The 26,862-nt window shown below is 38.7% G+C and overlaps 1 protein-coding gene across 3 annotated transcripts in view; it reads left to right on the forward strand.

Annotated features, from left to right (window-relative positions):
- Nucleotides 1-6,448: 6,448 nt before the first annotated feature.
- Nucleotides 6,449-26,862, forward strand: part of LOC122555895 (cholinesterase-like) — a 30,735-nt gene continuing 10,321 nt past the window's right edge. The window contains exons 1-2 of one of the 3 annotated variants that reach the window (XM_043702148.2): nucleotides 6,449-6,688; nucleotides 24,100-25,643. In XM_043702148.2, the coding sequence (XP_043558083.2) occupies nucleotides 6,482-6,688; nucleotides 24,100-25,643 (1,751 nt within the window). In that variant the 5' untranslated portion in view covers nucleotides 6,449-6,481. Of the gene's footprint in view, nucleotides 6,689-6,784; nucleotides 7,208-15,614; nucleotides 15,718-24,099; nucleotides 25,644-26,862 lie in introns of those variants that run through there. The other 2 variants (XM_043702149.2, XM_087993624.1) reach the window with 2 other exon arrangements.

A 26,862-nucleotide genomic window follows, 5' to 3' on the forward strand; every position in this document is an offset into this window, starting at 1 on the left:
ACGCCTTACCGCTTTTTACTCTCCACCATCAAATACCTAAGTTAGATGATGAATGGAAAGCCCTCTAAGACTCTATGACTCTTTATGAATCACTATGGAACAAAAATTAGAGGAAAAACAAAATGAGGCTTGCATGACTTCTTCCATTAATAAACCCGGTGGTCTAGGTTGATGGGAGGCCTTATTCCTGGCTGGGGTGTTGAAATGATCAGATAGGTGACCTTGCATATGATATTGAAAAACTGGCCAACTCAATTGCCCACGTATTGAAACTAATGAACAGAGGACTACAGGAGACCTGGATGAAGACGCTTCAGAATCAGTTAGTGTGAGATTTCCTTCTTGCTAAAGGAGGCGCTTGTTCTGTCATTGGCCCACAATGTTGCCTACGTAGTCGACTTCTTGAAAGACATTGTATAATGACACAGATGTTATCAACAAAACAGGTTAAGTCGCAGGGAAGATACCTGCCCCACCATTGGACTCATGTGGATGCTGCTGGCTATGGTCACTGCGCAGATGGTTTGTGTGGGACGCACTGGTAATCCTTGGTCTCATTCTAGGAATACACATTGCCGTCTGCTTATGCATGAAATTGACCATGCATTGTTTTTCCTAAGCCAAAGAAGAATCTTGTGAATCGACCTTTGTTCACTCCTATACCTCCATGTCCGAACTTTTATGCCGAAATCAGGTATCTTTCCAAATCTGCTCCTCCGGACAATGACTCGCCGGAAGAGGCACTCGACTTGTTGAAAATATAAATGGACTGAATTGTTGTATTGTTATTATGAAATGATAAAAGGAGGGAATGACAAAGCGTGTAGCCTTAAATGTGACACATTTGCTGCAGAGAATGCAGGAAAGTGCTTGTTCAAAGGAATTGGGATCATCTGTTCTTCGTGTCAATGGATCAGCGTAAATAAGGTGATAACATTTGCTCACTTGTGGAATGTGTGGCAGTATTTCCTTCTCATGCCAAGGGTGCATATTTCACAATAGGATGTAGAAGAACTAAATTGCTGGATTATATCAAAGGCTCTTAACAAAACTCATATTCAATAGGAAAAAAAACTTGTAATTTAATAAACTGAGTGAAATATGCATGTAATAGAATAATCCTGATACATTTTCATGTATACCACACTGAGCAGATTTGAATTTATGAAGCGCAGTTCCCTCATCTTGACTGCCCTGCAATGGGAAAGTCTCATTACCCTTACAGGCTAGGAAAACACATAAAGACTGCAAGTAGCATTGTAAGGAAGTTGCGTGACTGAGAGAGAGAAAACTTTCTTCCGTAAATTACATTCACTGACTGAAGGGTTTAAGGAACACAGAGAGAGAGAGAGAGAGACAGACAGACAGACAGAGAGAGAGATGACAAAGCTCAGAAAGTTTAACTCTTTATGGTCTGATTTGAGTGTCCACTTGCTTGTCATAGATTGAATGTTTGTGTGTTCTTCCCTGGAGCTCGAGAATCAGGAATGTTATGAATTTAATTTGCATTTTGGGAATCTAAGATAATTTTAAAAGAAAAAGCCATTTTGTAGGACAATGATACTGGATATGTTAGCTGAGCAAGATTACCTGATGACTTTTTCCACATAATTTAGACTAGCCTCTTGTTATGATGTACTAGCCAAAGTAATTGAACCATCTGGCCTGGTTGGCTCAAGGGAGTCCCACTGTGATGTGCATGTAGCTTAATTAGTCAAGCATACAAAGACCTGCCAATGAGTTTCACTTCCACTGCAAACTTTTGCCATTTTATTGCTACTTATCTGATTAAGGACATGTGGTGTTTTTGTGATTTTAATCCCAAATTCTGTATAAAGACAGCTTGTTTGCAGTAATAAGGGGAGTAGCCAGGGAGAGCTTAGAGTAAGAGCTGGCGCGGCTACTCAGTTAATGGCTTTAGAACCTTAGCTCAAGCCTGGCTTGTTGGTATATAGGTTATAGTGTAACATTGATGCCATTGGTAAATAAAGGTAATAATTTAAACTAAACTGTCTATAAGAGTTTTATATTCCAGACTACCAGAGAGTACAATCTCCAGCACGAACCAAGAGAGGCTACAGGTCGAGGCTATTAGGGATTCTCTGAGCCATCTCAAATAGATACTTTAACCGACATCATGTTGAGATTGTACAGGGCGCTGGTGAGACCTCTTCTGGAGTATTGTGTCCAGTTCTAGCCATCCTGTTATAGCAGAGATAGTACTAAGCTGAAGAGGGTTCAGAAAAGATTTACAAGGATGTTACCAGGAATGGAGGGTTGAGTTACAAGGAGAAACTGGATAGGCTGCTACCTTTTTTTCAGTGGAGCATAGGAGGTTGAGGGGTAGCCTTATAGAGGTTTATAAAATCATGAGAGGTACAGATAATGGCAGGTGTCATTTCCCTAAGGTGGGGGATTTCAAGACTGGGGGCATATTTTTAGAGTGAGGGGGAAAAGATTTTAAAAAGACATAAGGACATTTTCTTTTTTACACACAAAGCGGTTCATGTGTGGAATGAGCTTCCAGAGGAAGTATTGGATGTGGGTACAGTTACAACATTTAAAAGACATTTAGGTAAGTACATAAATAAGTAATGTTTGGAGGGAGGTGGGAGGGAGATGGGCCAAGTGCAGGCAGGTGAGACTAATTCAGTTTGGGATTATGGTTGGCATGAACTGGTTGGACTGAAGGGTCTGTTTCCATGCTGTATGACTCTAAGATTCAAGATCACTATTTGACAAAAGTTCATGAACAACCAGGTCACTAATTAAATCAGGCTTATTGCTCATTACTAGATTTGATATTGCTTGTTATCTTGTTGCATTCAAGAAATATTGCAGTACAAAACAATCCGAGGTACACTCTAGAAATTCACAACCTTTCCGGCAGATGCTTGTGTATCTGATAAGAATATTAAGAATGTTAAGAATAAAATCCTCCATTCCCTTTGCTATATAGTTGCCCAATTTCAGCATTAATACAATCGAGCATGTCTGAGCTGCTACCAGGTGGCCTATATGACATCTATTGTGGTTCTTGTTCCTTTATAGTTCCTCAGTTCCCCTCATTGCATTCTCCCTCACCATAGAATTGATGCTGTTTCTAATCAGTAATGCTACTCCAACCCTCTGCCATTTCCTCTACACTTCCCGTAAACCCTATCATCTGGTATTTTCAGTTCTAAGTCCTGACCATCCTGCAGCCAAGTCTCCATAATGGCTACTATATCATAGTTTCCAATTTGAATCTGGGCTTCCAGTTTATTTAATTTGCCCCTTACACCCTCTGTGTTTTTGTATAAAGAACTCTAATTTTGGCTGTACACTCTATCGTGTCCTTCAGCATCTTTTTATTATTTCTCCCTCCTGTCTTGCTCAAAACACTTTTTATAGTCCCACCTTGATCTTTAAAATAGCTTTCCTTGTTCACTGTATTAACTTCTACCTTCTCCTCATATACTGACCTGCTGGTCTAGTTCCCATCCCCCTGCCACACTAGTTTAAATCCTCCTGAGTGGTCCTAGCAAACCTCCCCACAAGGATATTGGTACCCTTCCAGTTTAGGTCTTATCTACCTTGCAAAAGATCCAAAGATTCAAGTATCTGAAGCCCTTCCTCCTGCACCAGCACTTTAGCCTAATATTCAACTATACCACTGCTTATTTCTGGCATCACCAGCATGTGGCATGGGGAGTAATCCTGAGATTACAGCCTTAGAGATCTTGCCTTTTAACTTACTAAATTATTTTTACGAGACCTTATCACCCGTCCTACATATGTTATTCGTCCCAATATGTCCATGGCCTCTGGCAGTTCACCCTCCCCTTTCAGAATGTCCTGTGCCCTCTCGGAGACCCTGGCACCAGGTAGACAAAATACACAGTGCTAGATAGTGGCCACGAAAAAGCCTGAATCGAGCGACGGCCTCAGCTGACAGCCTGGAGTTCTATCAGCAAAATCACTCTTGGAGGGCTCAATGAAGGAGATTCTCTATGTAGAATGTTCCACTTTTATATTTTAAAACATATTTTATATTAACAGTTATTTAAGCTGCCAGTTTAGGAATTTAGCTATCTTAAAGTACTGTTTTCTGCTTAGAGAGGACAGGTTTACTGTTTAAATTTTTGTTTTGCTACACAATTGCCTAACCTCATCGGAATCAATACTTCACTTGTCTCATCTTCAGTTGTCTCTCACTGATGACTCTGATTTTTAGGAACACCACCACTCAACCAATGTAAACTAAGGCCTTTTTGTATCTATGCCAGCTTTGAGCTTTTCATTAATTCTCCCTCCGGTCTTGCTCAAAACACTTTTCATAGTCCTACCTTGTTCCTTAAAATGGCTCTACTTGTTCACTGTATTTACCTCTAACTTCTCCTCACATGCTGACCTTGTGCTTCAGTTCCCAACCCTGTGCCACACGAGTTTAAATCCTCCCTAGCAGAACCAGCAAACCTCCCCAAAAGATTATTTTCTCATAACTATATCTTTTTTAATTTAGTAATTTTCAAAAATAGTCATGCAATAAAATAAACATGATCTTATTTACGACTAAAGCTCTGCTGCAGTTATTTTAAATTGGATCACTCAAAAAATTAAAATGGAGCTAAACAATCCACACAAATTTGTAGTTCACAGACACCCTGCAGACACCTAGGTGTGATCATGACATATAAATTGGTTCAGATAGAACACGATAGCTCCAGTCTCATGCGATCTTGCGTTACACGAAAACCATGCAATAGTGACCGTCAATTTAAACTGATGGGGTTGGAATCACGTTATAGCCAATACAGGTAAGGAAAGTTCGCATTCAACAAATAACGGTCTAAATTCTTTAACCGTGTTAAAGTAATACATGTTATAGCAGAGCCATTGCAATATGATCTACAGCTGTACCTCATTACAATATGATCGACAGCACATTTTGTAATATATATAGATTATAAATATTCAATAATGAATTCATCGTACTATTACTTTACCATAAATTTAATTTATAGTGTAGTTTTGTAGAGGAGGTCTTGCGGCTGAGGGCGTAGGACAGCTGTCTGAGTCAGATGCTTCAGGCTCAAATCCCATTCGGGCACTAGTTAGCCATGGAAGTTAGCCATTCATGATGCACATTGTTTACCAATCTGTGAATCTTTCCATCATGTGAAGGCAAGTTTGGAAGAGATTCTTGGTCAGGTATTACTATCAATTTGACAAGACATTGCAAAATTTCCTCAGACGACATGCTGTAATGAATGAACATAACCAAAGACACTCTTGGGAAATAATACTACCTTACCTCATGTATAACAGTCCCAGGTAGTTCAGAAACTAAATACGTTGAGTGCAATTGAACCTGATATTCTTCTTGAGTTACTTGATTTATTTGTTTTTTGGCACTCTCCCTTGTGGATCCACTGAACATTGGCCAGAAGGTGGGGTGGTGAGAGTGACTGATGTTGATATTGGAGCCAAAAAGATAAAGGCAAATTACCTCAAAGTAGAAACAGGGCATGTAGCACTTCATATTTAACCTGGAAGCCATTGAAAGGAAGTACTGAAATGTTCTTCCTCACCATTCACATGATCTCCATGGCATGCTAAGATTCTGGTTGGGGAATGAACCTCACCAATCTCCTTGGCTTCAAGTCAACGTTTATTGCTTTGATTTAAATCCATTGGCATCTATATGTCATGTGCTGTTTTGCCAAATGTATTGGCTATTATCTGTACACTTCTGCAATGCTTGTCTGAACACATTGCTGGTATCTTGCAGTCTGCTACTGTGAAGTTCACTTGAATTTAGCACAGCTGGATTCTTTGAGAGACATGTCAGATCCAAAGTAAGTACTGGACAAATACTGGAGTTACTCTTGGTGCATCAGGAATTCAAACAATCCTTATCTGGAAGTATATCAACACAAATTTTGCCTGTGCTTTGAAGTGGGGCTGTGTAGGCATGAAAAATGCATATGACACATGTACAACTCAAAATAATTGGAAGCAGGTGGAAGTCATGGATTTAGATCTTGATACTTAATCTACATGCAAGTGTCCTTCAGTGGTTGTATAGTTCTTTGGCATAGCAGAACTGTTGGCAGAAAAATGCTATTCTGGGGCACTAAATCAACACTTTAACTATACATTGAATTGTCTGATCTTTCAGACACATTGCTGATATTTCTCCAGAGAAAGAAGTGCAGCTATCCCAAACCAGCGTATGCACCTTGTCCATCCCAACAGACTGAGAACCTGTTTAGTTATGCCATTCTGAAAAGCAGTTTTCTTTGCCAGAATGCATGTACCTAAATCACATCAGTATTCCTGGTACACGTCTTCAGTGACAGCTGGCATTTGAGTGTAACAGCATTCTGGTCAAGAACAATCAAAGTTATTTTTTTAAATTCCCACAAGGACCCAGAGTGAAGTCGGAGGTTGCGAAAGCCTAAAACGCGATGTTGTTTGTCTGCGCTTTCTCTTCGGAATGTTGCGCTGTCTCATCCAACTCGACCCGAAGCCTCCCAGCCGGCCACCAACTCCGCGATGTCGCCGGCGGTTGGTGGTGCGCGCGGCGCGGCGCGGCGGTTGGTGGTGGCGGTGGTGCGCGCGGCGCGAAAACTGGGCCGAGGGGCGCGCAGAGACGGAGACAGCAGCCGCGAGAGGCTGGGCGGTGAGGGCGCACTACAGGGAGGTAGGTGTCGGGATTTTCGGTGGGGGGGCGTTGGATTGGTGATGGACTCATCGGGTATTTATTTCTGCCGCTGCGCTCACCGTCAACTTTGGCCGGTCACTTGTGACAGTTGTGTATGGACAAATTTCAGTCTTCCTTCTCTTTAGTTTAGAAGGATTTAGAATTGCTCGTTTACTTAATGGCTGCTGATGAAGAGGCGCCGAGCGGATTACTGTCATCCCTCAGGGTCACTGTGGGATCTTCCTGTGCCTTAATACGTTGTCTAGCAATAGTTACACCCTGGGAAACGAGCGAAAGGCTGATTGGAACGATTTCAGCTCTTGGTTTAGTACTGCACAAGAGTTCAGCCTTCCACTCGAAGTTATTGCGTTGATTTCAACAGCCGTGAAATTAAACCTAAAATGAGAAATGTGTGAGCTCGGTCTATGTACTGTGGTGTGAACAGATTGGCACAGTCCAGAGTGTGTAAACCGTTCAAGCATCTTTCTGTGAGGATGCAGTGAGACGCAACAAATTTAGGTATTTACACAAAATACGTTTGTGTATTTGCACAAGTGTTACGTTTCTGTACTTGCAAACAAAACTAAAACTAATGTGATTGAACAATGCGAACTATAGAAACAGCAACAGGCTATATTTGTCAATTTGCACAAGTTTTGTCGCATATAAAGAACTTTTGTTTTCTAGCAATAATAGAAGTTGTTGATCTCCATTTTCTATTTAAATATTTACATGTCAGGTCAAAATATTGCAGAAGTGAATTTATAATAAAATATTTATGGTGCAGTTTATAATGTTTGCAAACGTTTATAGTTATTTTTACCACACTGTAGTATTAATGTCAACAAATGCAGTAAATTACAGTGTATTGATTTTTACACTGGTATAAATATTTGGAGGAAGTTGTGTGCCATTGTGAGCAGTTTGGTGTTCAAGTCCCACTCCAGATTTAATGACCATTGGAGGGGATGTGATGGCCTAGTAGTATTGCCACTGTTAATCCTGAGAGGTAGCTAATATTTTGGGGAGATAAAAGCAATGACTGCAGATGCTGGAAACCAGGGTCTAGATTAGAGTGGTGCTGGAAAAGCACAGCAGTTCAGGCACCATCCGAGAAGCAGTGAAATCGACGAAGGGCTTTTGCCCGAAATGCCGATTTTACTGCTCCTCGGATGCTGCCTGAACTGCTGTGCTTTTCCAGAACCACTCTAATCTAATATTTTGGGGACCCAGATTCAAGTAAAATTTTTAAAAATCTGGAATTAAGAGCTGTTGACAGTTGGAAAACCCCATCTGGTTCATTAATGTCCTTTGGAGAAGGAAACTGCCATCCTTACCTGGTCTGCCCTACTGTGACTCCAGATTCACAATGTGGTTGACTCTTAACTGCTCTCTGGGCGATTAGAGATGGGAATTAATGCAGGCCTAACGAGAAAAGTTGATATCCTGTGAATGAAAAAAAAGAAACTAGGCAAGTCTTGCAAACTGTAAATAGTTTTGGTCTACTTAAATGCTATAAAATGCAAAATAAATGCTAGCCTAGCTAGCAACACCTATGTCCCATGAACGAGTCAAAAAAACATTGCATGTGTAAAGCGGCCAAAAGAATTGAATAATCTCCTGCAAATCCTTCAAATGTTATGGCAGGTGGTAAGAGCAGGAGTGTACCTTAGTCAACCGTACTTGATGCGGAGTGGAATCCCCTCAAGCTTTGTATAACCTCTGAGACCTCTTCCATGAAAACTTGTAATGGAAGCAGATGTGTGATTCATCTGTTGACTGTTAATGGTCACTGGAAACTGAAAAAAAATTGATTTTGTAATAACGTAATGTGAGAAACAAAGCTTACTCACTTCAATAATTTCAGTCCGAGACAAGATTTGAAGCAATCAGTATCGTTTATTATACGCTTACAAGCGCGGTGCCTAAAATAGACACGCAGAGTTTAGCAAGTACATATATAGGATTCGTTTCTCCTTCCCTCTTCCCACTACTCTAAACCCAGTGCCCATTACTATTGTTTATCTCTTGCCTTATCCAGCCTTGTGCATAACAAAGTACAAGTTTTACTTGGCCATTTCGCCACATCCTGCTGTGGTCCATTGTTAGGTATATCCTCCTTCACTGCCATCTGTTTCCCTTACTTGTGACATTTCCTCCCATTCCTCAACAATGTTGAGCCTTATGACCTTTGAATTGAGGTTTGTTTTTGTTTTTGCAGAAGTGGGAAACAGATGCTTATAACTACTGTTTGTACAAACATATCTGGCTTAATCTACACCCTCACAGCACCTTATGTATTTGTCTGTAACATCTACCATTGTTTGCAGGCACATTTCATTCTTGTATGCACATTTTAGCTAATACAAAAACAATTATATATTTCCTTCACATAGTTTTTATTCTTGTTGACTCAGCACTTGGTTGAAACAATTGTATACTGGTGTGAGTTCATTTACCCTGCAAAAGGAATTATGATTACTTTACCTATATCCCACATGTAATAAAGAAAATTATATGTTATAATTCCAATGAGATATAATAGGATGTTATGATGAGTACCTTTAATTCAGGAAAACATCAATAATTCATATTTGAAGTTGTACTGTCAAGTTGAAGAGTCCATACAAAGTTGTGAACTGCTAATCTGCAATAACTGTTGAGTGCATATAAAAATAGTTGAACTATTGCATTTCTTCAATAATGAGATACTGACATGTTTGCCACAAGTCAATAGCTTATCCTAAAAAAAATTAATCTATTACATGATAATATAATTGATCTTAGTATCCTAATGCAGTATTGGGAAAAAAACAGTCATAGTACCTTCCCTTAATTACTATATGATATATTTTGTCAGTTGGATGAACCTTTATAAATGGTGAAGTACTCTAGCATCAAATAGCCAACTGAAACACACAATGTCGTGCTCCCACAAAGAAGTTACTTGAGTGAGACATTGGAGGAGGATGACTGTAGTTTTTATTTGATAGTTTTGTACAATATTATGAATGGTATGTTGGCAAATGCAATGTTCTATTGATTACAACGTGGTTTTACAATTATAGATAGTTCAAAAGGGTCATTGTTGCAATAAATTATAAATCTTTGTTTTATTTGGTAAAGTTTCTAATGTTGGTAATTTATATAATGTGGAATGATTGAAAATTATTAAATAAGCCTTTTAATCTAACAAGGTTTCTCCTTATATTTCTTCATGCTACCCATCGATATTGATACATCGTATTGGATAGCATGAATTTTGTCAGGTGACTTGACTATTGGCTTCTATGTAGGATTAATTTTAAATTGTGATGTGGGACACTTTTTTAGAGCAATATAAATAGAATGCATGTAGAACTGGTTATTTTGTGACTGGCACATTTTGTTTTAAATTTATAAATTGACACTTGTGAGGTTTGGTATTAGGATGGAAGACAAAAAAAAAATATTCTGACCAAGATGTTTGATCTTACTTCAATGCTCACTCATTCCGGAACCAGCAACCACTCAAAATTATGTTTCTATCAATCTTATCTAATCTGAAATAATTTTGAATTCATCCATCAAATAATCTTCTTATAATCCAAAAAGCTGAATTGTGAAGGTTAAAAAGAGATAATATTTACCCAGTTTAATAAGCATTTATTTGTAGTTTTAACACATGATAAATGCACAACTCATAATCCGAGAGTTTCATTCTGTTTTTTTTTTTACTGGGGCATAAGTGAATCGCCTGGACATAATTAAATATACTGTAATTAAAACTTACAATCACCTTTGTTTTAATGAAATTTTTTTTTTTTAATATATTTTCAAGAGTATTTGATTTTTTAGGCAGCATTCCAATGAAGCACAATGCTCTGTGAAATTTCTGAATCTTTGGCACTTGTCCCAAACAAGCATGCACTCACCAGGGTAATTAAGCAAGCCCACAGATTATAAAAGTGACTTTACAAGTTACACTTAAGTTTCTGACAGGTTACATTCCACAATGGTTCAACATGTTTTAAAAATAAAATATACTTTTCCCAGAAGTTAATTGAATAAAACAAAAGGCTGAATCTTACCTTATTTTGGTGATGTCTGTGTTGCATCTAGTGTTTTTGGTGCAGTTCCTACCTTGAGGCCTCGAGAAATTTCTGGTTTTCTTAGTAAACCTACCTCATTAATTACTTACCCCTGCTTTTATAGCAGCCCTCGTGTCCAATTCTGGTTCAACCTTACCCCAAACCATTTTTAGAATAACTCACCACTCACTAGATGTCTCAGAATTCACAGGCATCCCTTGCGCTAGCACCATCTTTAACAATCTGTGCATCCAACTGTGAGTTTGGAGCTGCCTTGCATGGTTACTGACATTTGTCCCAGACATCACAAACAAGGGAAATTTGTGCCCTGCTTTGCAGACAGACATCTGAAGGTACTGCTAGATAGGGTGGTATAGACATGGGACTTTCACTTACTGAGGAACAGCAGTACAAGTGATGACACCACATTATGCTATTCTGGTCTGAGATTGCTGTTTGGGTTAATGTAGTCTTGGTAGTGTAGAGTAATATGCAACTGTGTTGGAAGAAGAGCAATGCCATAGGACGTGTCTGGCCAGTGCTAATGGAGCATGCCCTGAGTTGATAATGCCTGATTATCAACAGGAGTTCATACAAAACTAGTGGGAAGTTGGATTCAGCAAGTAGCTGCTGTGGTTTCCACATCAATATTTCTCAATGCCTAGCTTTTTTGGTGAAATGGTATAATAAAAGGCTGAATATTTATGAGGCAAGTTTTACCATTAGTAAGCTTTAACTAGCATTAATCTTCCTTAACTGCTAATTCACTGCTTTGTGAGAGTCCTACTGTAATATTTGTCACAAACAAAAGACATCACGTTCAATGTCGCCAATATTTTTGTCCAGTTGCTCCACAAATTTGGCCATAATCATGCTGCGCCCACGTCTATAAGATTCAGTCAATAATCTACTTTTTTACTGAGCATATTAAACATACCCACAGCTCTTGGAGTCAGGCAATAAATTATTCTAACTTGGATTCTTGTTGTATCTGTTGTTTTGTGTTTGTATTCTCCGGTTCAAACACAGTTTAAGATAAATAACCTGCTTATATCATCACCCCATATTTTGTTTTTTCTTAATTCATTCATGGGATGTGAGTGTTACTAGCAAGGTTCACAATTGTTGGCTACCCCTAATGGCCCTTCAGAAGGTGGTGATGTGTGACCACCTTGGAACAGCTGTGGTCTTTCTGATGTAGTTAGGAAGTTCCAGGCTTTTGACTGAATGGCAGTGAAGAATCAGCCATGTAGTTCAAAATCAGAACAGTCTGTGACTTGGAAGTTGTGGTGCCCCCATGTATGTGCTGCCCTTTTCCTTTTGAAGTCATAGAAGTCAATGGTTTGGAAGATGCTGTTACTCATACACATTTCAATCACGTCTTGTCTTTTCTGGATTATAACATGCTCTGACAAAGACCAATGGCAGTAGCACTGACCTGTTCCCACAGCATAAAAGCAATGAGGGGTTGGGTGCAAAAAGAGATGTCATAAGGAAATAATACCTAACATTGTAGAATATTTACCATCAACTCTTATATGTATTTTCTTCCATTAATGAGCTTGGTTGATCGACTTGATCTCGTTACTGGCAAAGATGATAAACCAATGTGAGATATAACTCTTCTTATGTTGGTTGTTACAACCAACATTTTTGAAAACAACTAATCAATCAAAAAGTTTTATGAATACTTCAAAATGCAGCACAGCGAAATCAGGATGTTTAAATGCCATACTTTATTTTGTATATTACAATTAAATTCATACCTGTAATATAATTAATTTGCATATAAAAATGATTTGGAAAATCTTCTCATCACATATGATTTCAAATTGCTTCTAATGCGTCCATCTTTCTGCTCTGTTTACATGTATTAGTGGTGTTGCACTAATGATGTCAACAAGGGAGTTCAATAGTGCTGTAATTGTGTGCTGGCTTGACATTCTTTTCTGTTTACCCAGATTGAGATGCAAATGCTTTCCTTCTCTTTTAAATTAAGAGAACAAAACACACATTCACTATTTAATTTTTCTTTTCATATTACAGTAATCAATTTATTTATTTGCAAAAGGTGAAGTGGGGCTGGAAATTCTAGCATTTATGTGTAATACCTGTTGCGTTTGCAGAAATTCCACATGGCTGTTCTTCAACTAATTGCATCTGGATATTTCCCAACCTAAGTAGGAATTAGTCTAAGTGCAAAAAAAATTTGGATGCTTCCCTAATCATTTTGAGTAAAATTAGTTCAGGTCCTTTTTTTTCATGTAATGTACAATAAGGATGATATTGAAATGAACGTGGCTATCCCCCAACTTAGGCAGTATCACACCTCTTTGCTCAAAATGTCTTTTAAAAGTTATGTAGCTTTATAATAAGTTGTGAGCATTGTGAGTATGTAACAATAAATCCAATTTTAAAAAAAATGCATTTTCTACGATCAGCACTCAACAATTCTTAAAACTGATACTATGGATAATAACTAGAAGAAGCCTATGTAAGTTTTTTCTTGAGTATTTCGCATTATGGCATTGCTTCAATATCAATACCTCATATAATGGTATAACTCCCTACTTACTGTATTCCAAAATACTATATTAAATCATATTCCTTATATGGTGGAATTGTTTTGAACTGAACACTTCTACTCTGAAGCTCTTATAGATTAAAAGATAAATTGTAGCAGGTGATGCAGCTGGCAGTGAAATTATGCCTTATGATGACAACAAAAAAAAGCAAAAGAACATACAAATGGCCTATATAATAAATCTATTTAACAACTGTCTGTCAATAGCAGTTTGAGTCACACAATTGTTTTTCCCATATGAGAACAGTATGAGGTCATCATTGATATGATTTCTGTTGGCTCCAAACTTCAAATGACTTTTAGGACTATATTTCACAAGATTTTTAGATATCACAGCTTCCAAAATGTAGAATAGCAGACACCCAGTATCATTTTTGTACTTTTTCATTTAGCTGTTCCAGTTTGCTGTTCAGACGAGTTCAGCTTTATAATCTTTTGAAACATGGAAAGCACAGTGCCCAACTCCTTTGAATTGATTAAAGGGATGACCAGATTTTGAGTTCATAACAAAATAAGACTGCAGCATTTTCAGGTTGAATAGTATCTTTATTGTATTCAAACTTGTTGATTTTTCTTCATCATATTATCAGTGTGCACTGTTTGGCGGTGGTGGGTGGGGTAACAAAAGACCTTAAAATAATTCTACTATATGACTACAGTTTTTCTCTGGTTCTAAGTGTTGGATAAATAGAATTTTACTTCATGTAGTTTAATACAATCCATGCCAGTACTTGGCAAATCATTTACCTCTATGTAATTAGGTTAAAGCAGGTTATTAGTTTATATTTTGTCACCCTTTTAGAACTCGTATTAAATGGAAACAGGAATTCTAATTAGCTAAAATTTGGGTAATTAAATGTAGTTTTCATTCTGTACTTGATTATATTTGCCACAAAGTGCTTAAGACACTGGCGTGATTATTTGTGAAGCACTGTTTTGTCTATACCATGATTAGATACTTTATGTCCTGCCAATGCACTTGAACAGAAAGTTGGTATCATTGACATGATTGTGCAGCTGAACTACACTAAAACTCCACAATGGAACCAGAAGCAGTGTGTCCTTTGCTGTTGTCTCTTCTTCACATCTCTGTCCTTTGTCCCTTGCATTGCCTTGTTTGCAGTATGTAAAAGAAACTATGCAGTTTGGTTGCTGTATCAGTAATTTTGACAATCTTATATCACATCAATATGGATCCAATTGAAATCTGATTACAAGGGTACTTTTTGAATTCAAAACTAGAAAAGTTATTATAAATTATTAACTTGAGTAGTCTTTAGAATAATCTATAATGTTTCACTTTCCAAAATTATTTTGATTAAGTTATGCATGGAAAATTAGAAACTAGCAGATAAATTTAGATTATTGCATAGATGAACAATGGTTAAATATTCCTAGAGGAGAAAGTGAGGTCTGCAGATGCTGGAGATCCGAGCTGAAAATGTGTTGCTGGAACAGCGCAGCAGGTCAGGCAGCATCCAGGGAACAGGAGAATCAACGTTTCGGGCATAAGCCCTTCTTCAGGAATGATTCAGCCTGACATGTAACATCAAATCACTCCAGACCTCCAGCTCTCTTCGCTTTTATCACTATTTTATATTTTTTTCCCTCTTCTTGTAACTTTTTTTTCTGCTAATCAACCTATTCAAAGATGTTACTAAATAACTCTTGAGCAAATGGGACTGAACCTGGCCCTCTTGGTTCAGGGATCGGGAAATTACCACTACTTCATTTTTTTCTCTTTCTTAAGAGCTCTTCTTCTAATCATACTGTTCAGAGATGTTATTACACACCTTTGGAGCAGGTGGGATGAATCCGGTCCTCTCACTCCAGGGATGGGGACACTACAACTGATCTGCAAGAGGGCCTCCTTGAGGCGGTTTTAATTTTTTTTAACCTATTCTTCTAATCAACATGTTCAGAGGTGTTACTACACGCCAGTTAGATTGGCAAGTTAGGACATGTGTAATGCTTGTTTTCTTTAAAGGACACAGGATTTGAAAAAGCTTGTTAGCTGTAAACCCTCAGTTGGAGTTCCATAGCAGCTATCTCTGCCTCACACTTCACAACCACATTGGGGATTGTGACCAACAGTTTGGGAAGCCCTAACTTTACATTCAAAATGAGTGAGCTTCATTCAGTGTATATCATGCACTGATCTATGTAGCTGGCAGACTGATAAATTGATATATTGTTACTTGACACATGTCTGCAATGCAACAGTGAATGTGGCACCTTGACGTATATATTTGTATCACAATTTTTTTCCTAGCTCGACAAATAATATAGCAATGTAACAAGAAAGAATGAGTGGGCTGAAGATTTCCCAGTAAAACTTGAGATTAGTAAAAGGAGTCAATCTCCATCACAATTTGGTGAGTCAGCACACACTGCATGAGATTTGCTGCTAAGATTTCTATAGCTTGGGCCTCCCCCTCACATTATTGTTAACTTCACTTTGTAGTGCTGATGATGCCAATGAGACACGACTTTTGATGTTAATAGACCTCCCCCTGCTGTTTATATTTATTTGATGACACCCAAATGTCCATGCATAATGCAAGTGTAGAGATTTTGAAATATATGATAAAACATTATTCCATTAATCCCAAAAATTTAGTTCGCAGTTATGCAAGTATATAGTACCCAAAACACCTTTTGTACCATGCTCACACAAGAGAATAATCATTTTCTCTTATATCTTGACACGTTTAATTTAATGATGATTTCAACTCCCAATCTAGCAAATCTGATGGCCTTTTTCCTGGAGCTTTCATTAGCCTGAGTTTAAACATACTTAGCTTCAAATATTCTCTTTCAACTTTTTATCCAAACCCCACACTTCTGGGGTTTACACTCTCCCCCTGTCTGCGTGGGTTTTCTCCCACAGTCTGAAAATGTGCAGGTTAGGTAAATTGGCCATGCTAAATTGCCCGTAGTGTTAGGTGAAGGGGTAAATGTAGGGGAATGGGTCTGGGTGGGTTGCGCTTCGGCGGGTCGGTGTGAATTTGTTGGGCCGAAGGGTCTGTTTCCACACTGTAAGTAATCTAATCTACTCCTGACTAATGCACGTAACACTATGGGCAACTTAGCAATGCCAATTCATCTAACTTGCACATCCTTGGATTGTGGGAGGAAACCGGAGCACCCAGAGGAAACCCACGCAGACAAGGGGAAAATGCAAACTCCACATAAACAGTCGTCCGAGGCGGGAATCGAACCCGGATCCCTGGCACTGTAAGGCAGCAGTGCTAACCACTGAGACACCTAAACTGCTTTCTAAAATATTATTAAACTCCTTTTTCTAAAAAGATCTTTTTTTTTCTGTATTCAGGACACTGCTTTATACATCCATTTGAAGATCTGTCCCAAAACAGAAACTACAAAAACTTATTTTCAGCTATTTGTGTCTCCCTGAAGCTTAAAAAGAAACACGTACTGAGACACAAAAGAGCCCTTACATCATCAATTCAAAATTCAAACATAAACTTAAAATAAATGATGATATACCACACACTGTACATTACATCTGAGATATCTTTGATCGCTGTGATTTTGGACAACTGTAAAATAATCTTCTCAGAGACAGTATTGTCTTGTGCGTAAATGATCCCACCGTGAGAAGAGAAACTTACTTTCAAGAAAATGATCAATGTGTAGAAACTCTGAGGTTGTCAGTCATCAGCTAAAGAATATTAATGGGAGAATGGATGAGGCTTTACATTATGTAGAAAGACAGTTAAGCTCTAACAAGAAAACATAATGGAAATAAAAGGGAAAAATATTTGCAGAAGAGCCAGTAGAATGATCAGGGCCAAACTGCAATATGTAACATGTAAATGTTGCAGAGGGTACCACACAAAAAAAAACAGAAACATGTCAAGCATGGTGAAAGCAATGTTCTAACTATAAGAAGCCAAATGATATTGCACACATTTGCATCACTAGAAAGAAGCAAAGCAAATCTATGAAGATGGCTGTTAGATTTCAGATGATGATTCTGGTGAATCTTTTCACAACATTTGCAGTTTGATACAGTCAAGTCTAAATTTGGTAAATGGTTTATGATTGTTGGAATGATGACTGTGGAAGGACAGCATCAAATGAATATGAAGTATCAGATAAACATTGATTCTTCGTGCAATGTGGTAAGGTTCACAGACCTGTGTGAACTAGCTAAAAATGGTGATCAAAAAATCAACACCTTGAAGGTAAGGCTGGGTAATAGAGTCATACAACATGGAAACAGGCCCTTCAGCCCAACTAATCCATGCTGACCAGGTTTCCCAAACTTAACTAGCCCCATTTGCCTATGTTTGGCCTATAACTCCCTCAATCTTTTTCCTGTATAAATGTATTTTAAACTTAATTGTACTTCCCTCTACCACTTCCTCTGGCAGCTCGTTCCAAATACACACCATGCTTTGTGTGAAAATGTTGCCCCACAGGCCCCTTTTAAATCTTACCCCTGTTGCCTTAAACCTTTGCCCTCTAGTTTTGGAGTCCTCTATCCTGGGGAAAAGGCCTTCACTAGTCACCTTATGTATACGCCTCATGATTTTATAAACCTCTTTAAGGTAACTCCTCAGCCTCCGACGCTCTAGGGGAAAGAAATTCAAGGCTATCCTGCCTCTCCTCATAACTCAAACCTTCCAGTCTTAGTAACATCTTCGTAAGTCTTTTATTGCATCCTTTCCAGTTGAATAACATCCTTCCTATAGCAAGGTAACCATATGATACAATATTACTCATCCCAAAAGGATAAACAAAACTGAGAGCTCAGTGCATCAGGAAGACCAAAGATCAACTGTTCCAGATCATAGATGGTAAACATAATCCATCTCCGTTAAAACAAGCCTACATTTTGGACTGGTAATCTTATTTTATGTATACCAGAAGAGATTTGCAGCATTTTGCATGCCACTAAGCTACAGATTGCTGAATATACCCTCAAAGATTACACAGATGTTCTTACAAGTCTTCCTGGTGGATGTAATTTCAAAGTCAATGAGAGTATGAGATCAATTCAGCATTTGTAGAAGGGTTCCAAATGCTCTCAAGTCTAGCTTTAAAGACAAAGTAGAGGAGCTGAACAAGTAGGGAATAATAAATAAAATCACCACTCTTACTGATTGGATTAGCCATAGCATAGAAGTAGGAAGAAAAGAACAGAAAGCTGAAAGTATGCATAGAATCAAAGGATTTCAATAAAGCTCAAAAGAGATCTCACTACCCCAAGTCAACCATTGAAGAAATGTTGCCACATTTGTCAAAGCAAAGGCCTTTACTACTCTGGATGCAAAAGATGGATAATGGGCAGTGCAGCTGAATGAAAGCAGCAGTTTACTGACGACTTCTTGACACAGTTCGGGTGATTTGAATCATGGTACCGAATACCATTTGGTATTTCCACTGCTCCAGAAGAATATTGTGATCTTCACTAAATATAAGCTACCACAAATAACCTGCTAGTCTGTGGATCTGAAGATACATTGGAAGAAGCAATCGCAAACCAAGTCAACACCTGCCGGAAAGAGTTTGCCAAATGAACCTGAAGCTGAACAAGAAAAGATAATTGAGGATGACTGAAGTTAAATATGTAGATTATATACTGAAGGCGAAAGGATTTTGCAGAGATCCTGACTAGCTGAGAGTTGCATTAGTGATACCAGCCAATAGGAAAGTGATCAATAATTTATTGGATTCATGAACTAAGTTTGTTTAATACATTCGTAGGATGTGGGCATCATTGGCTGGGTTAGCATTTTATTGCCCATCCCTTATCCTGGATACTATCAATCTTCTGTTGTTAAACAGCATTAATCCGGGCAAGATTGTGTCTCGGCTTTGGGAAGTCAGGAGCTGAGTTACTCATTCCAAAATGTTTAGCACTGACCTACTTTTGTAGTCACAGTATTCATATAGATAATTCTTGAATTTCTGGCCATTGGTAACCAGAGAATGTTAATAGCGGTGGATTCAGTGATGGTACTCGCATTGAATGTCAAGGGGCAATGATTAGATTATCTCTTGTTAGAGATGGTGTTAGCCTAGCACATGTATGGCACAAGTGTTACTCGCCATTTGTTAGCCCAAAATTGGGAATATTCCATGTCCTGCTGCATTTAAATATAGGCTACTTCGATATCTGAGAAGTTGAGAATGGTGCTGAATATTGTGCAATCATGGATGATCATTCCCACTTCTGACTTTATGATGAAGGGAAGGTCATTGATGAAGTAGTTGAAGATGGTTGGGCCTAGGACACTACCCTGCGGAATTCCTGCAGAGGTGTCCTACAGCTGAGCTGACTGACCTTCAACAACCACAACCATCTTCTTTTGTATACTAATGTTCTAGTTTCAACAAGTGATACCTCATTTTTTTTGTATGCCAGATACTGCTCCTGGCATGCCTTTTGGCAATCTTCATCGAACTAGGGTTGATCCCCTGATGGGAATGGTAGAGTAGGGATATGCGAGGCTATGAGGTTGCAGACTGTGTTCAATTATAACTCAGCTGCTAATGATGGCCTTAGTGAAGTCCAGTCTTTAACTACTAGATCTGTTCAAAGTCTATCTCAGTTAGTGTGGTTATTATGCGATACAACATTATAAAGGGTATTCTCAATGTGAGGGGTGTCTCCACAAGATCCGTGGAGTAGTCACTCTTACTGATATTGTCATGAGCAGATCAATGAGGATGAGGTAGAGTCAGAGAGATGTACAGCACGGAAAAAATCCCTTCAGTCCAACCCGTTAATGCCGACCAGATATCTCAACCCAATCTAGTCCCACCTGCCAGCACCCAGCCCATATCCCACCAAACTCTTCCTATTCAGAGATCAAATATAATTTCCTTTTGTTGGTTCCTGCACACTTGCCTCTGACTCCATCTTGTAGCTGTGTCCATTCGGACTCGAGTAGCTTGGTGAGTAGTGTTGGTGCTGAGGCACTCTGGTGACCAGTGAAGGCTCTTGTCCAGGGTACATTTGATGTGCTTGCCACCCTGGGTGCTTCCTTTAAGTGGTGTTCAATTTGGATGAGTACTGATTCATCCGTACTCATTAAGGTGTGAGTTGGTGACCATGGTGATCAGCAGGATGTTTCCTTGCACAGGTTTCACCTGATGCCTTGAGATTTCATGGGATCTGAAATCAATGTTGAGGATTCCGAGGGCAACTCCTAACTGACTATATACTACTGTGTCACCAACTCTGCTAGATCTATCCTGATGATGGGAATGGACATATTCAGGGCTGGTGATGCCTGGTGAGCACTGCCATCTGACGAGACCCACCACCAGATGAGAAATCACCCTATTGACTCTGAGCATTTGTTGATATAACTGATTTCAAGGTTCTGGTAATTTCACCTGTATAAATTAATTATTTGAGTCTTTTCAAGTAACTAACATGGGACAAGTACCCACAATGTCAGAATAACTATCACTCCTTGTCCACGCCCAGCTGGAGATCAGCTTGCATTATGTAAGAACAGACCTTTCTACTTTTCCTAAACAATTTTGATTATTGGGCCTCAGTAACTTGAAATCTTTGTAACTTTTATCTTTAACTTGCCTTTTCCCCTTTTTTTTGTTAAGGATTGATTATATTCAGACATATATGGGGAGGTTCAAAGCTGTTTCAGCTAAATTTATTGAAAATGTCTACCTCTGCAAAAAAGAAAACATAGAAAAATCATAGTCTCAGTTTCTTATGAGTGATAGTCCAAGTTTTTACAAGATACTATAAAATAAGAGTCCGTATCCATAAGGAAGTGAGCAAAGATGTTGAGCATATTACCATTAACTATCAAGAACTTGAGTCTAATCTTAAGAAAGACAAGAGAAGTGCCTGTATTTGTCAAATATGAGTAGTGAGTTAAGGATTTCAGCCAATGAAGTACATGCAATGAATTTCAAACTAAACAAGTGTTGTGATGCATGACATCCCAGAAAGATCATAGAGAAGTCTGGAATAGATTATTCTCACAGGAACTGATTTTCTTGTCACCATTGACTACTTTATTGCAAGTTAGACTAGATGACATCAAACACATGTAGGTTGTAGAATGACTGAAAGCAAAGCATATTCCAGATATTGTAATGAGCGTCAATGACCATAAATTCACAAGAGTTCAAATATTACTTCAATGATTAAGAAATGCAGGACAACAAGCTCATATCCACATTATCCAAAGTCAATTGGAAAGGCTGAAATAGCAGTATAAATCACCAAAGTGATCATCTTTTTAAAAAAAATAGTAAACCCAGGACAGATTAGTACAAGGGTGAAGGAATACTGAAAGCATGGAAAGTCGTCCAGTCCAGTGACTCATGTCATCCCACACCCAACCTACACTTCCAAAAGCATACAAATAAATGACAGGTGGTACAAAATATAAAACACATTTCCATAAATGTTTTCAGAATAAGATATTGTGACCATACTAGTATGAATTGTAAACTTTGTGATCTTGTGGTTTTTACATATGTCTACCATAAGGGTGGCATGGTGGTTCAGTGGTTAGCACTGCTGCCTCACAGTGCCAGGGATCCAAGTCGGATTCTAGCCTTGGGTGACTGCCTTGGGAGTTTGCATGTTCTTCCTGTGTCTGCATGTGTTTCAAACAGGTACTTTGGTTTCCTCCCACAGTCCAAAGATGTACAGATTAAGTGGATTGATCATGTTAAATTGACCATCGTGTCCAGGGATGTTTAGGTGAGGTGGATTAGCCATAGGAAATGCAGGGTTAGGCGACTGGGTCTGGGTGGGATGCTGGTCGGAGGGTTGGTGCAGACTTAATAGGCTGAATGGTCTGCTTCCGCCATTTATAATTCTATGATAGAGGTCAGTTTTTTTTAAATAGTGCATTTTCTAGTGACAGATGGAAAGAATTGCATGGCAGTTCAAGAATTGCATTTCAAGTTTTAAGATATTTACGAAAAGGAAATGGACTAAAATGATTATAAAGTATAAAACTACTTTCCCATTAACTAACAAAATATGCACAACATCATCCCAGCAGATATGTTACCATGAAAGGTCAGTTCAAACATCCTGCTGACTTGATAACAGGCTCCCTTTTCCCTGTCATGTAAGTACAAGTGTTGCTTCAAAGTACCACCCTGTCATCTGTGTACTCCAACTGACATCTAGCAGCAAAGTCCACATCAGTGACTCTTTTTATCTTGAATCTCCACGATTCTCATATCTTAAATAGAAAACCAGTTCAGCCATTATCCTGTTTGGTAGCTAACACAGAAACAATCTTCATTGATTTATTGTTGACTTGAGATACAGTGAAAAGTGTTGTCTTGCATGTTATACAGGCAGACCATACCTTTCAAAATGCATCAAGGTCGCCGAATACTTTTTGACAGCCGCAGAGAAGTTGCAAAGAGAGAGATCAAAATTAACACTTGAGAGGTCCATTCGTAAGTTTAATAACAGTAGGGACGATCTGTGCTAAAGTCTTATCCTCTGTTTTTTATGACAACAACTGTTTCAGTCTGTCTATCTCTCTCTGGCTGGGTCACTAGTCTGTGTCTTTGTTCAGGATGAAAACAGCTTGCCCTTTTTGTGCTAAGGTGTGAAAATTTATCAGTTGATTTTTTTTAATCAATTCTGGTTACAGACCATATGGGTTTGTCTTTGGGCAGAGTTTAGGATGATCATCGCTCAGAATGGAAAAATGTGTAAAATGGCATTTCTACTATTTGACGAGCACTCAATCATGCTGTATAGGTTCCTATAAATAATTAGATCATGTCTTCAAGTAGATTGAATCAATTCTAGGGGTTTACTGAAGTAGCTGGGGAAACAATAGACTTTGCATTTGTATATTTTGTAATTTGACACCTTGTTATATTGAATTTCTTCATTATCTAATTTGAATCATCTAATCATCTAATTTGAAATAAGTCTCAACAGTCGTGATAATCTTCTTTTCCAAGTTAAAGAAAGATTTTGTTGGTATTGTTAATGAAAGCAAGTAGATTTGTCCTAGGAATTTTGGATTTTTTCCACTAGACTCTAGGTAATTCTGCTAATGAATATCTTAATGAGTGGGCACTGTAGAATGTAGAAAAGCATAAAAATTGCTAAGTCTTCTTGCAACTTGTAGGCTGCATACTTTTCAGCTGGTTAATCTCCAGAAATATCATGTGTGCACTTGGTTTGGGGGTATGTGGGTTGAAGAGAGATGGTAGTTGTTAACCCTTAGTCTTGGCTAATCTATGGCAAAATTCAATCAAATTAGTTAAATGGAGCTTTTGATGTGAAGAGGAAAAGTGCACAGGGAAAATCAACATTAGGTATGATCTCTGAGTGCTGGAGCTTCATTGGGAGATTTTCAAGCTGTTGAAAAGGCGTTAGCCAAAAACATGGGAAATTTTATACTTTTTTAACATATTGGGTTACCCAAAAGTATGCTTATGTGAACTATCACCCTCTCAGTTGCATTTATCCGATTCCGTCACTGTATTGTTATCTGTTACATATTCTAAAACTTCTACATTTTAATACAAATATACCAATGATCACAATGTTGTCAAATTGATCTGTTACATGCTGCACAATAACCTCCTCTAGAATTAACATTTACAAATGCTGAATTATTAACATTAGGTAATAATGAATGGATGCAGTTAATTTAAAAGTATATTTTATCGCAACAAAATTTATATTTTGGATGCTTTTTAAGAATAAGATTAATGTAATCTTGTTGTTTTCACTTTTTTAATTTCGTTTTTAGACCTGCATACAATCAATCATGAGACTCAAAAGGAAACCAAGCTTTTTAACATGCCACACATTAGTGTTGTGGGTTCTTCTGACACTTGAGCTTCTCAGTGGTACACCAAGCGAAGAAGAGTTGGTGGTCACAACTAGTCAAGGAAAAGTAAAAGGAATTCCAATAAATGTCCTTTCTGGTTCAGTCACTGCTTTTCTGGGTATACCATATGCAGAACCTCCTATCAATGAACTTCGATTTACAAAACCGGAACCTCGACATCCCTGGTCTGGGTTGTGGATTGCAAACAAATATCCAAACACATGTTACCAGTATGTAAACAACTCTTCCTCTGGTTTCTCTTGGGAGGAAATGTGGAACCCTAACACAAAACTTAGTGAGGATTGTCTCTATGTTAATGTATGGGTTCCATCACCAAGACCAAATAAGGCAGCTGTCATGGTATGGATTTTTGGTGGAGGCTTTGCTTCAGGCACCTCTTCCCTGGCAGTGTATGATGGGAGATATCTTTCTTACGTTGAAAATGTAATTGTAGTTTCTATGAACTATAGGTTAGGTGCTTTGGGTTTCCTAGCTTTACCTGGTAGCCACAGTGTTCCTGGGAATATGGGATTATTTGATCAACGTTTAGCCCTTGAGTGGATTCAAGAAAATATAGCAGCATTTGGAGGGAACCCCAAAAGTGTGACCTTGTTTGGAGAGAGTGCAGGTGCAGCTTCAGTACATCTGCATATCCTTTCACCAAAAAGCCATTCTCTCTTTACGAGAGCCATAATGCAAAGTGGTTCTTCAAATGCTCCTTGGGCTGTCTTAAAAGATGCTGAGGCAAAACGTAGGGCAACAGTTTTGGCCAGCCGCCTTGAATGTCCTGACAATAATGAAACAGAGTTAGTGAGTTGTCTTCATGGTAAACATCCCCAAGAGATAATAGAAAAGAGTATTGCAATCTTAACAGATAGCCTTTTGCCTGGATATGTTTTTTTACCTGTAGTTGATGGTGATTTTCTCACTGGCCTGCCAGAAGAATTAATCCAAATGGGAAACTTTAAACAAATCCAAATCTTAACAGGTGTGAACAAACATGAGGGGAGCTTCTTTTTGGTGTACGAGGTTCCTGGTTTCAAGAAAGATGCAGAAAGTCTCATTACTCGTGAAGAATTCCTGCACGGTGCAAGGATGTCTTTTCCTGAAGCTGGTGATATTGGACTCGAGGCTGTTGTTTTTCAATATACAGATTGGACAGATGAAAACAATGCAACAAAAAATCGTGATGCTTTAGTTGATCTGGCTGGAGACTACAATTTTGTATGTCCACTAATGGATTTTGTTAATAAGTTTGCTGAATGTGGAAATACTGCCTACGTTTATTTGTTTGACCATCGTGCATCAAATGCAGATTGGCCTGGGTGGATGGGAGTTATGCATGGCTATGAGATTGAATTTGTGTTTGGAATTCCTCTTGCTGAAAGGCTCAATTACACAACCGCAGAGCAGACACTCAGCAGGAAAATGATGCACTACTGGGCAAATTTTGCAAAAACTGGGTAAGCAATCAGCCTGTGTAAGCTGTGAATATATTTTTCATTCATAAGTACAATGTTGTTTCAATTGTTGCATTTTCCATCATAGCTTATGCATTGACCTTTTGTCTTTGTGATTGTTTTAGTATTAATTTGTAACAGAACACAATCATAGAGCTAAGTGAAATTACATGGACTTTATTCCATTCTTCGCAGAGAATCACCTAAATCCTTTTTCTTCCCAACGTTACCTCCCATTATCTATAGGCTGCCCCTTGATGACACAGAATCATAGAGATGTACAGCACAGAAACAGACCCTTTGGTCCAACTCATCCATGCTGACTAGATATCCCAACCTAATCTAGTCCCACCTGCCAGCACCCAGCCCATATCCCTCCAAACCCTTCCTATTCATATACACATCCAGGTGCCTTTTAAATGTTGTAATTGTACCAACCTCCACCACTTCATCTAAAACTTCCCTGTTTCCGGGTATATGCAGATGATACTCATTCTCTCTCACCACTGCTTCACTAAACCCCTCTACTTTTTCCAAATTGTGAGACTATTTATCCAGCCTGAGTTAATGACTAAGCAGAAATCTCCAATTATTTATTTGAAAGACTGAAGCAATTGTCTTCCTTCCTTATGCAAACTCCCTCCTTTACCATCAATACCATCCCTTTTTCTGGCAACTGTCTGAGCCATGACAGAATATTGACAACCTGAGTATCATGTTTGACCCAGAAATGAGATACTCATGATACATGCAGTCACCATCTGTGCAGCATTGTGTGTCTCTGCCCCACCTTAATTTTTCTGCAGCAAAAGCCCTTTAGTTTGGATTTAGTGGTGCTAGAAGAGCACAGCAGTTCAGGCAGCATCCGAGGAGCAGCAAAATCAACGTTTTGGGCAAAAGCCCTTCACCAGGAATAAAGGCAGAGAACCTGAAACGTGAAGAGATAAGCTTGAGGAGGGTGGGAGTGGGGAGAAAGTAGCATAGAGTACAATAGGTGAGTGGGGAAGGGGATGAAGGTGATAGGTCAGGGAGGAGGGTGGAGTGGATAGGTGGAAAGGAAGATAGGCAGGTAGGACAAGTCATGGGGACAGTGCTGAGCTGGAAGTTTGGAACTAGGGTGAGGTGGGGGAAGGGGAAATGAGGAAACTGTTGAAGTCCACATTGATGCCCTGGGGTTGAAGTGTTCCGAGGCGGAAGATGAGGTGTTCTTCCTCCAGGCGTC

The sequence above is a fragment of the Chiloscyllium plagiosum genome, unplaced genomic scaffold (assembly GCF_037043375.1).
Source record: "Chiloscyllium plagiosum isolate Xiang-an unplaced genomic scaffold, Cpla_swu_hap1 HiC_scaffold_13, whole genome shotgun sequence".
NCBI lineage: Eukaryota > Metazoa > Chordata > Chondrichthyes > Orectolobiformes > Hemiscylliidae > Chiloscyllium > Chiloscyllium plagiosum.